An 11,154-nucleotide genomic window follows, 5' to 3' on the forward strand; every position below is an offset into this window, starting at 1 on the left:
GCCTGCGCGCAGCGGCTGCCGCGCCTGCGCAGTGCATCCGAGCCGGCGGGGCCAGGGTCACCCTGAGGTGGGACGGCGCCGCTATGTTGGAAAGGTTCGTGGCCCCGCGCTACCGCCAGCTGGCCAGAAACTGGTGAGGATGCGGCTACCGCCCCCGGACCCCTTGTCCTCCCAGGTCCCAAATGGGGAAACTGAGTCACAGAGCGGCGGCACGGTCTGCCCCGCGCGTGGCTGGCCCCCGACCCTGAGGCGCTTTGCCTGGGGGCCGCGATGGTGCCCACCCAGTCCGCGCCCAGCACCCCCGGCTCAGCTCCTGGGGCTGGAAACTGACCCTGTGCGCTCCTGGCTTTGCTTTTGTTTGACGTTGTTGTGAAGCCGAGGGCTGCGCCTGTCCTTGACTGACCCCCGTGGGAGGCGGGTGGGATGGGGGTGACCCCACGTGGCAGCCGGGATTGGGGAGCCCACGACGTGAGGCGCTGAGAAACAGGGGGCCTGTACTCCGCAGTCGTGTCCCTGAGCCCCGGCAGGGAGAGTGATGGGTGGGGGCTGTCCCTGGACAGTGGCGCCGGCAGAGACCTTCTAGTGGACAGTGACAGTGGCGCTTTACAGCTGGAGCGACCGAGGCTCAGGACGAAAGGTCGTCGCTGGCGTCGGGTGGGACCGCCAGCGGCCCCTGCAGCCCCTACCGCGGGCGGCTCGAGCCTCCGGGCACTGTCGGTCCGTCCCCATCTGCGCATGGTCAGAGCAGCGACCCCCTCATCCAGGGTTTCGTTCAGTCGGCAGCAGCACCCACTGAGCACCTGGTGTGTGCTCGCACCTACCACTGAGTCGGGTGCCAGAGACACAGCGATAAACGGAACCTTCCTGGCTGACGCTCTAGGTCGTGGACCAGAAAAAATTAAAGCGATGTGATCCATGGCATGAGGTTGATGTAAAGTAATAAAGGGGGTGGGTGCAGCCCTGTCCCACCCACACTGGCTTCCGGAGGCCAGGAAGCGGGACTCACCCCCAGGAGACACTGTGGAGTTGTGGGGTCTCAGGCTCGGAGCATCCGCGCTCACCAGCTGGGTAATCTGCACTCAGCTCCTCCCCGAGCCCTGGGCGTCTTCCTGTGAGGAGGGGGAGGAGAGGTGGTGAGGGTGTAACGAAATCCCACGAGGGACTGTCAGCAGCATCATCACCTTCGGTGCCCCGTGGAGGTCAGGTGTGTGGCCACCTCCCTCTCTGTGAGCTTCACAGTGCCCCAAGGGGAGTGGCCAGGATGATTGCGGGAGTGGGGGGGGGGCGGGCGGTGGAGGCCTCCCTGAGGGCAGGCTCCTCTGACATCAACACCCCTCAAAGCTGTTGGGCTGTGAGAGGAAAGATTCCCTCTCTGTTCGTGACACCTGCCCCAGAGCCTGTTCCAAAAGCAGCAGTAACCCGGGACCCCATCAAGGCGCAAAGTTGAGTTGTACGGGCCTCTCCCCAGGGAGCAGGGGGTGTCGTTGGTGAGGCAGGTTGGGGAGGGGGTGTTGCTGCTTCCATCTCTCTACCCCAACACCCCAGGCCCATGGGCTATGGTGATCCGGTGAAGTGGGCACCCATGCACAAATTCTGCCCCTGCACAGACCAGCGATGGAGCCTGTGACAGTTCTCTGTCGCTGCATAACAAAGAGCCCACCAAACGCAGCAGCTTTGCAGACATTCATTATCAGTTACTGTGGGTCAGGAATCGGAACACAGCTGAGTCCCCTGCTCAGTGTCTCATCTGAAGGCTTTACTGGAGGATGTGTTTCCAGGTCACACCTGTGGTTGCAGCAGGGGGCCACCCTCAGTCCTCTGACACAGGGGCCCCTCTACAGGGCAGCTCACAAACTAGCAGCTGGCTCCCCGCAGAGAGGTAAGAGCAAATGAGCACGCCCTGACAGAGCCAGTCTCTAAAAGCCCATCTCAGAAGTGACATTCCCTCGCGGTCCAGTGGTTAGGACTCGGCGCCTTCGCTGCCGGGGCCTGGGTTCAATCCCTGGTCGGGTAACTAAGATCCCGCAAGCCGTGTGGCACGGCCAAAGAAAACCAAACCAAAACGAAAGAAGTGACAGCCCATCACCTCTCGTATTTGATTCATCAGAGGCGAGTGACTGGATCCTGCCGACCTCAAGGGGAGGGGCTGTACAGGGGTGTGAACACCAGGAGGTGGGACTATTGGGGCCATCCTGGACCCTGCCCATCACTGGACGCACATGTGGAGTGTGGTGGTCTTGTAGTCCCTGCCTCGGCTCTGCACCCGGTGGGCTGTGTGTCCCGGGGGCGTGGCTTGCCCTCTGTGCCTTGGTCTCATCTGTGAGACAGGGACCCTGATAACTCACACCTCCCTCAGTCCATTGGCTGTCTCAGGGAACTAGCTGCCGCAAACCACGTTAACGTGCCTACCTGCAAAGTTAAGATATCCTTATGCTTTACAAGCTTGGGCTTTTTCTTTTTTTAGTGGAATTCCTCAAATAAAACCTTAAGCAGGGACTTCCCTGGCGGCGCAGTGGTTAAGAGTCTGCCTGCCAGTCGGGTTCGAGCCCTGGTCCAGGAAGATCCCACATGCCACGGAGCAACGAAGCCTGTGCGCCACAACTACTGAGGCTGCGCTCTAGAGCCTGCGAGCCACAACTACTGAGCCCACGTGCCTGGAGCCCGTGCTCCGCAACGAGAGAAGCCACTGCAATGAGAAGTCTGTGCACCGCAACTAGAGAAAGCCCGCATGCAGCAACGAAGACCCAGTGCAGCCAAAAATAAATAAATTTACTAAAAAAACAAAAGAATAAAACCTCATGCATATCCTAATATGAAGGCAGCTGGGAATGGAGTTGACTTAGGGTCACCTGCCTGGTGCCTGCCCTCGGGGTCATCAGCATGATGTGTCCACATGCTGGGCAGGGCCAGGTGCATGGGGGGTGGGGTGTGGGCACCTGATAAACGGCAGCTTGGGATGGGGGGATCCGGCCACGCTACCAGGTGAGGCCTGACCCCCGTTCTTGCAGGTTACCCACAGTGGGCACGTGGGGCACCGTGGGAGCCATGGGGCTGGTGTGGGCCACTGACTGGCGGCTGATTCTGGACTGGGTGCCCTACATCAACGGCAAGTTCAAGAAGGACGATTAATTAAACCCATCCCCCTCGGACCCCTCCGGTAAGTTTCAGCAGCTGTCGGCTGGTGTAGCCCGGGATTCCTGAGCAGCAGAGGAGCAGTGTTCCCCGCAGGTCCAGGGCTGGGCCGGCAGGTGTTGGGGGCTCACCTGGAGAACCCTGCCTGAGGGCGGAGCCCTGCACTAGCCTCCTGCCTGGTGGCGCAGAGCTGCCAGCCAGCAGCCTCGGTTTGTGGGGCTGGGGAGTGGGCGCTGCCCCTTGGGGCTCAGTTCTGGAGGCTGAGCCTGCACCCTGGGTGGGACGGAGGGATGCCCCGTTTTACAGACAGGAAAGTGGAGGCTGGCCTCCCTGGGCGGGCTGCTATGAGCACTGACGAGCCCGGCGCTGTGCTGCCCACCTGACAGCCCAGAGTGCACGTGCATCCCCATTTCACAGACTCCTAAGTGGCACAGCCAGATCTGGTGTTAGAGCCTGTCTGTGGCGTCTGTGCTCTTACTGGGCGCTCAGCATCTGCTGCTCACCCTGCTTCGTTCCCCCTCCAGGTGTCTGGTGGTGCTGCCCCCTTCCATCTGCATCTGGAACGGCCCAGGATCTTGGGATTGACCTCGAGGAAATACACGGCGCGAGTTAGGTTTCCTGCGTTGGTGGAAATAGCTTTGGTGTGTGAACACACACGGCATTAAACCTCACTCTGAAACCTGCTGGCCTGCACGTGCTCATGCTGGGGCTTGGTTGGTTATGTTGACTGCAGGCCCAGGGGCCCAGATGACCCGGGGAGGCTTTCAACTCCAAAACTGCAAATCTGCAGTTTCCCAGTGGCTGGCAGACATGGTTTGATTACTTCAGATGTTTAGTGGATAATACCTGCACGGGGTTTTTATCGATCGCTGCCTTAACAAGTTATCCTTGACCTAATGGCTCAAGACAAACATTATCTCTCAGTGAGAATTTGGGAGTGATCTGTCTGGGGGGTTCTTGGCTGAGGGTCCCTCATCAGGTTGCAGTAGAGGCATCGGCTGCATGATGAAGGGTGGCACCGGGGTGGGGTGGGGAGTCAGGGCTTCCAGGAGGCCCCCTCACTTGGCTCCTCCCCACATGGGCCTCCCAGACGCTGCTTTTGAGCCTCTCTACTACACAGCAGCCCGAGAGCAGGCAGGGAAGAGCCTCTGTGCTTTTTATGACCTACTCAGGACTCTCAGGCCATCCCCTGCTCCACACCTTATTCGGGAGGAGCATCAGAACCTGTAGACGTGTTAAACCATCACCAGGGATACAAAAATGAGCGGGTACACGAGGATATACTGCATACAGGCAGTTCCCTCCAACTCCTGCCAAGTTCTGGAAAATTCTAGAAACGTTCTATTTGTGAAGAAGAGCTGTTTTATTAGTCTGTCTGGGCTGCCACAACAAAGCACAGGCCAGGCAGCTTAAGCTACACAATGAACGTCTCACAGTTCTGGAGGCTGGAAGTCTGAGCTCAGTTCTGGCAGGGTTGGTTCCTGGCGAGGGCCCGCCTCCTGGCCTGCAGACAGCCCCCTTCTCACTGCATCCTCACGTGGCCTCTCCTTGACGTGAGCAAGTGAGCTCTCCAGGGACTCTTAGGACATGCTAATTCTAGGGGACCAGGGCCACACCCTTCTGACCTCATTTAACCTTAATTGTTTCTGGGAGGCCATCTCCACATGCAGCCACACTGGGGGTTAGGGTGTCAGCATATACATTTCAGGGAGACGCTTTCAGTCCACAGCAGCTTTGTATATTTTAACACAAGTAGTGGCATGTTTTACACACTTTTCTGCACAAACATTTTCCACCTATGGCTTATTTCCTGGAAGCCATGCCACTTTGGAAAGCACAAAGCATCATGAAAAAGTCTACAAATAAGGGATTTCCCTGGTGGTCCAGTGGTTAAGAATCCACCTTCCAGTGCAGGGGTTGCAGGTTCGATCTTAGTTCAGGGAACTAAGATCCCACATGCTGTGGGACAACTAAGCCTGTGTGCCCCAACCAGAAGCCTGCAACGAAAGATCCTGCGTGCCACAACTAAGACCCAAAGCAGCCAAATAAATAAAAATTTTTTTTAATAAATATTTTTTAAAAGTCTGCAAACAAATGCTGTAGAGGGTGTGGAGAAAAGGGAACCCTCCTACACTGTTGGTGGGAATGTAAACTGGAGCAGCCACTATGGAGAACAGTTTGGAGGTTCCTTTAAAAACTAAAAATAGAATTACCATATGATACAGTGATTCCACTCTTAGGCATATATCTGGAAAAGATGAAAACACTAATTCAAAAAGATACATGGAAGGCTTCCCTGGTGGTGCAGTGGTTGAGAGTCCGCCTGCTGATGCAGGGGACGCGGGTTCGTGCCCCAGTCCGGGAGGATCCCACATGCCGCGGAGCGGCTGGGCCCGTGAGCCATGGCTGCTGGGCCTGCGCGTCCGGACCCTGTGCTCCGCAACGGTAGAGGCCACAACAGTGAGAGGCCCGCATACCACAAAAAAAAAAAAAAGAATCTGCCTGCCAATGCAGGGGACACAGGTTTGAGCCCTGGTCCGGGAAGATCCCACCTGTCGCAAAGCAACTAAGCCTGTGCGCCACGACTACTGAGCCTGCGCTCTAGAGCCCGCGAGCCACAACTACTGAAGCCCGTGTGCCTAGAGCCCGTGCTCCGCAACAAGAGAAGCCACCACAGTGAGAAGCCCGTGCACCGCGACACAGAGTAGCCCCCACTTCCCACAACTAGAGAAAGCCTGCGCACAGCAACAAAGACCCAATGCAGCCAAAAATAAATAAATACATTTATTAAAAGAAAAAAAAAAGATACATGGACCCCAATGTTCATAGCAACACTAGTTACAACAGCCAAGACATGGAAGCAGCCTAAGTGTCCACGGACAGAGGAATGGATAGTGTGGTACATATACACAATGGACTATTGCTCAGCCATAAAAAAAGGATGAAGTATTGCCATCTGCAGCCACATGGATGGATCTAGAGATGATCATACTAAGTGAAGTAAGCCAAAAAAAGACAAACATCATATGATATCACTTATATGTGGAATCTAAAAAGATGATACAAATGAACTTACTTACAAAACAAATAGGCTCACAGAAAATAAATTTATGGTTACCAAAGGGGAAAGGGGGGAAGGGAGGGATAAATTAGGAGTTTGGGATTAACATACACACACTGCTATAAATGAAATAGATAAACAAGAACATACTCTATAGCACAGGGAACTATAGTCAATATCTTATAATAAACCATAATGAAAAAATATGAAAAAATATACATACATGTGTATAACTGAATCACTTTGCTGTACACCTGAAACTAACACGTTATAAATCTACAACTCAATTAAATAAAAAAACCCACAGCATCCTCAGTTTTTAAACGGCTGCCTGGTACCAACATTTACTAACCAGTCTATTAGCAAAGGACATTCATTTCCTGTCATTTGCCATTATAACAGTATCTGTGGAGTGATGTTATTTCAGACATAAATGGATGCCACTTAAATACCTATAAGTGATGGATTCTGAGATAAGTTACTCAATTTTAAAAAAATTTCTAACTCATGCAGATGTGGACAGTCCCACAGCCCCCCATCAAAGCCTGAAACAAAAGGAAATGTGAGCCCCTATACAAGAGTTTTTATGTATTTTTGTAATGGCTAATGGTTTTAATGAAAATATCTGAGTTTGCTTCTGTGAAAGCCAAAAAAGTAAAATTCTAATAACTTCAGGTTCGGATTAAGTACAGTATTTAGGCTTAAACTTCTGTGAGTTTTCATACAACTCCTTTTCAACATTTCAATACTTTTTCAACCACTTCAGTGTTCAGGGAGGGGAAAGTTAACCATCAAAAACCACATAAAGGACTTCCCTGGTGGCGCAGTGGTTAAGAATCCACTTGCCAATGCAGGGGACACGGGTTCAAGCCCTGGTCCGGTACGATCCCACATGCTGCAGAGCAACTAAGCCCGTGCGCCACAACTACCGAGGCTGTGCTCTAGAGCCCACGAGCCACAACTACTGAAGCCTGTGTGTCTAGAGCCCGTGCTCTGCAACAAGAGAAGCCACCGCAATGAGAAGCCCATGCACTGCAACAAAGAGTAGCCCCCGCTCGCCGCAACTAGAGAAAGCCCGCACGAAGCAACAAAGACCCAACGCAGCCAAAAATATATAAATAAACTTATTAAAAAAAAACTACATAAAAACATATTGTATAAAGGGGGACTTCCCTGGCAGTCCAGTGGTTAAGACTCTGTGCTTCCAATGCAGGGGGTGTGGGTTCCCCTGGTCGGGGAACTAAGATCCCACATGCTGCGCTGAGTGGCCAAAAAATAAATTAAAATTAAATTAAATTTAAAAATAACTAAATAAAATAAAAATACCTTCCTATAATGTCTTGTACTAAGTTGGTGTTCAGTAAATATTGCCTTAAAAAATGTATAAAGGGCGTATCTTCCTCATTTTGTCTCACTTTAAAATGGCACAGTACTGTTCAATCTGTATTTAAATTTTTTACATTTTATATACAAATAGCTCCTACAATTCAATAACAAAAAAAAACAATCCAATCGAAAAATGGGCAGAAGACCTAAATAGATATTTCTCCAAAGATGGCCAATAGGCACACAAAAAGATGCTTAACATCGCTAATTATTAGAGAAATGAAAATCAAAACCACAGTGAGTTACCACCTCACACCAGTCAGAATGGCCATCATTAAAAAGTCTACAAATAATAAATGCTGGAGAGGGTGTGGAGAAAAGGGAACCCTCCTACACTGTTGGTGGGAATGTAAATTGGTGCAGCCACTATGGAGAACAGTATGGAGGTTCCTTAGAAAACTAAAAATAGGGACCTTCCTGGCAGTCCAGTGGTTAGCACTCCGTGCTTTTACTGCTGAGGGCCCCGGTTCAATCCCTGGTCGGGGACCTAAAATCCCACAAGCCACATGGTGTGGCCAAACAAAAACAAAAAATAGAATTGTCATATGATCCAGCAATCCCACTCCTGGGCATATACCAGACAAAACTATAATTTGAAAAGTTACAGGCACCCCAATGTTCATAGCAGCATTATGTACAATTGCCAAGACATGGAAGCAACATAAATGTCCATCGACAGATGAATGGATAAAGAAGTTGTGGTACATATACAATGGAATACTACTCAGCCATCAAAAAGAATAATGCCATTTGCAGCCAACAGGGATGCAACTAGAGATTGTCATACCAAGTAAGTCAGAAAGAGAAAAGACAAATACTATATGATACCACTTATATGTGGAATCTAAAATACAACACAAATGAACATATCTACAAAACAAAAACAGACACAGAGGAAAAAACTTGTGATTGCCAAGGGTGGGGAGGGATCGAGTGGGAGTTTGGGATTAGCAGATACAAACTATTATATATAGGATGGATAAATAGCAAGTTCCTACTATATAGCACAGGGAAATACATTCAATATCCTGTGATAAACCATAATGGAAAAGAATATGAAAAATATATATATGTATGACTGAATCACTTTGCTGTATAGCGGAAATTAAACACAACATTGTAAATCAACTATACTTCAATAAAATTTAAAAATTTTTTGACATTTTGTTCATCATGGATTTTTTGCATTCATTTCGGATTGTTAAAATATTGCATTAACTGCCATTAATCTTGAAGTTTTTGGCGCCCACTAAATTTTCTGCCCAAGGTAAGTGCCATGAATGCCTCATATTAGCTTGCAGGAATGCTTGGCTGGGGACATCTGTGGTTGTCACGACTCAGGGGGGTCTCCTGGCATGAGTGGGCGGGGCCAGGGATGCTGCTCCACACCCTGCAGTGCCCAGGATGACCCCACAGAGAATGCACTGGCCCCAATGGCAGCAGTTGCAGGGCAAAGAGACCCTGCCTCCGAAAGTCTTTTCAAGGTCCTCACATGGCACCTCCTGGTTTAATTTCTATCTTTCACCTTGTGGAGACGGGCAGAAGGCATCTGCTTGGGGACTGGGCCAGCAGGCCTGGGCAAAGAGTTTATTTCAAAGAGCAGCGCCCAGCCCAACGGGAGAGGAGCTGGGCAGCCCCCATCCCTCCCATCCAGGCCTCCTGGCCTCTCGTCTCTGCATCTGCCGCCAGCACCCTGGGTCACGGCCACCCTCCCGGCCAGGCCTCTGGACCAGTCCCTTGAGGATAGTCCTTGGCTCGGGCCAAGTAACACCCAGAGACCCACTGTCTATGCTCTGGGGTCAGCCTGGGCCTGTGGGGGTCAGATTCCCTGAGAAGCAAGTGAGACCAGCGGGGCTGGTTTTTGAGGTGGAGGCGTTGCATTTCCATCATCCAACCATGAGGTCAAATCCAACATCACGTGTCCATGGGTACACGACTGTCAAAACCCAGAAAATAACAAAGGAGGATGTGGAGAAATCAGAGCCTTTGTTCACTGCTAGTGGGAATGGGAAATGGAGCAGCCACAGTGGACAACAGTCTGGCAGTTCCTCAAAAAATTAAACATAGGGAAACAGGCACATGAAAAGATGCTCAGCATCACTAATCATCAGAAAAATGCCAATCAAAATCACAATAAGGTATCACCTCACACCTGTCAGAATGACTATTATCTAAAAGTCTACAAATAAAAAATGTTAGTGAGAATGTTGTGGAGAAAAGGGAATCCTACACTGTTGGTGGGACTGTAAATTGGTGCAGCCACTATGGAGAACAATAAGGACGTTTCTGCAAAAACTAAAAACAGAAGTACCATATGACCCAGGAATTCCACTCCTGGGTATATATTCAAAAGAAACAAAAACACTAATTCAAAAAGATACATGCACCCCAGTGTTCAGAGCAGCACTATTTACAATAGCAAAGACACGGAAACAACCTAAGTGTCCAGCAACAGATGAATGGATAAAGATGTGGTACATATATATAATAGAATATTACTCACCTATAAAAAAGGAAATTTTGCCATTTGCATCAACATGGATGGATCTGGAAGGTATTACACTCAGTGAAATAAGTCAGACAAAGATAAATACTTTATGATACTGGTCATCTATGGAATCTAAAAAATACAGCAAACTAGTGAATAAAACAAAAAAGAAGCAGACTCACAGATACAGAGAACAAACTAGTGGTTACCAGTGGAGGGAGAGAGGGGCAACATAGGGGTTGGGGGTGGGAGGTACAAACAGTTGGGTGTAAGACTGGCTCAGGGATGTACTGTAGGACATGAGCAATATTGCCAATATTTAGTAATAACTGTAAATGGAAAGCACACTTTGAAAACTGTATAAAAGTTACAAAAAATATATTAATGTTTTGCCCTTCTCAAAAAATGAACAAAAACAAAACAAAAAATTAAAATGTAGGATCGCCACGTGATCCAGTAATTCCAGCTCTGGGTGTGCACCCAAGAGAAGTAAAAGCAGGGCTGGGGTCTCCTGTCACAGGAAGGCTGAGAACTTTTTCCTTTAAGCGTCTTCACGTGGTTTCACTGATTACAATGCACGCGTCTATCTTTGCAACTTTGATTTTTAAATTAAAACGAAGTCGCACACGCTGGGAGAAAACACAACAGCGACCAGCACTGCCCTCTGTGGAAGGCCAGGTCCGGGAGCCCTGGGTTTGGGCCTGACCTGCACACAGGCATACAGTGCCCCGAACCAGCTTTGTAACGAGGTGACCGTTCGCCGATCAGGGTGCCTCCCGGCCACTATGCCCTTTGTCTGTGGGAGAGCAGCCCAGCTACCCCTTGGGGAACCCAGGAGGGAAAGGGACGTTAAGGAATTGAGAAGTTGCACTTACCCGGGGACTTAATATAAATAAACAAGTGACACCTGCGGGCCATGGTCTTCGGTGTCCCGCCCAAGCCCCGCCTCCAACTAGAGCAGGGACCTGGGGGGCCCCAAGGCTGCGAAGACACCTGCAGGGAGCTCCAGGTGCGCGGCCCAGGCCTGTTGCCCTCGGGGGAGCCCAGGGCCTTCCCACCCGCAGCCTCCCCCTCCCCCAGGGACCCG

At 50.6% G+C, this 11,154-nt stretch overlaps 1 protein-coding gene across 1 annotated transcript; it reads left to right on the forward strand.

Moving 5' to 3' along the window:
- The first annotated feature begins 17 nt into the window (after positions 1-17).
- UQCR11 (ubiquinol-cytochrome c reductase, complex III subunit XI) lies at positions 18-3,811 on the forward strand. The gene is made up of 3 exons (XM_082620384.1): positions 18-133; positions 3,009-3,157; positions 3,657-3,811. The coding sequence occupies exons 1-2, from the start codon at positions 84-86 to the stop codon at positions 3,127-3,129; spliced, it is 171 nt and encodes a 56-aa protein (XP_082476510.1). The 5' UTR covers positions 18-83; the 3' UTR covers positions 3,130-3,157; positions 3,657-3,811.
- The last annotated feature ends 7,343 nt before the right edge of the window (positions 3,812-11,154 follow it).

The sequence above is a fragment of the Mesoplodon mirus genome (assembly GCF_964341445.2).
Source record: "Mesoplodon mirus genome assembly, chromosome: 5".
Taxonomy (NCBI): domain Eukaryota; kingdom Metazoa; phylum Chordata; class Mammalia; order Artiodactyla; family Ziphiidae; genus Mesoplodon; species Mesoplodon mirus.

Excerpts from the sequence above, each read along its gene's own strand:
- UQCR11 (XM_082620384.1), top strand. The coding sequence starts at position 84 with ATGTTGGAAAGGTTCGTGGCCCCGCGCTACCGCCAGCTGGCCAGAAAC. Across the intron at positions 134-3,008 it reads CGCCAGCTGGCCAGAAACTG|GTTACCCACAGTGGGCACGT; the intron begins GTGAGGATGCGG and ends CCGTTCTTGCAG.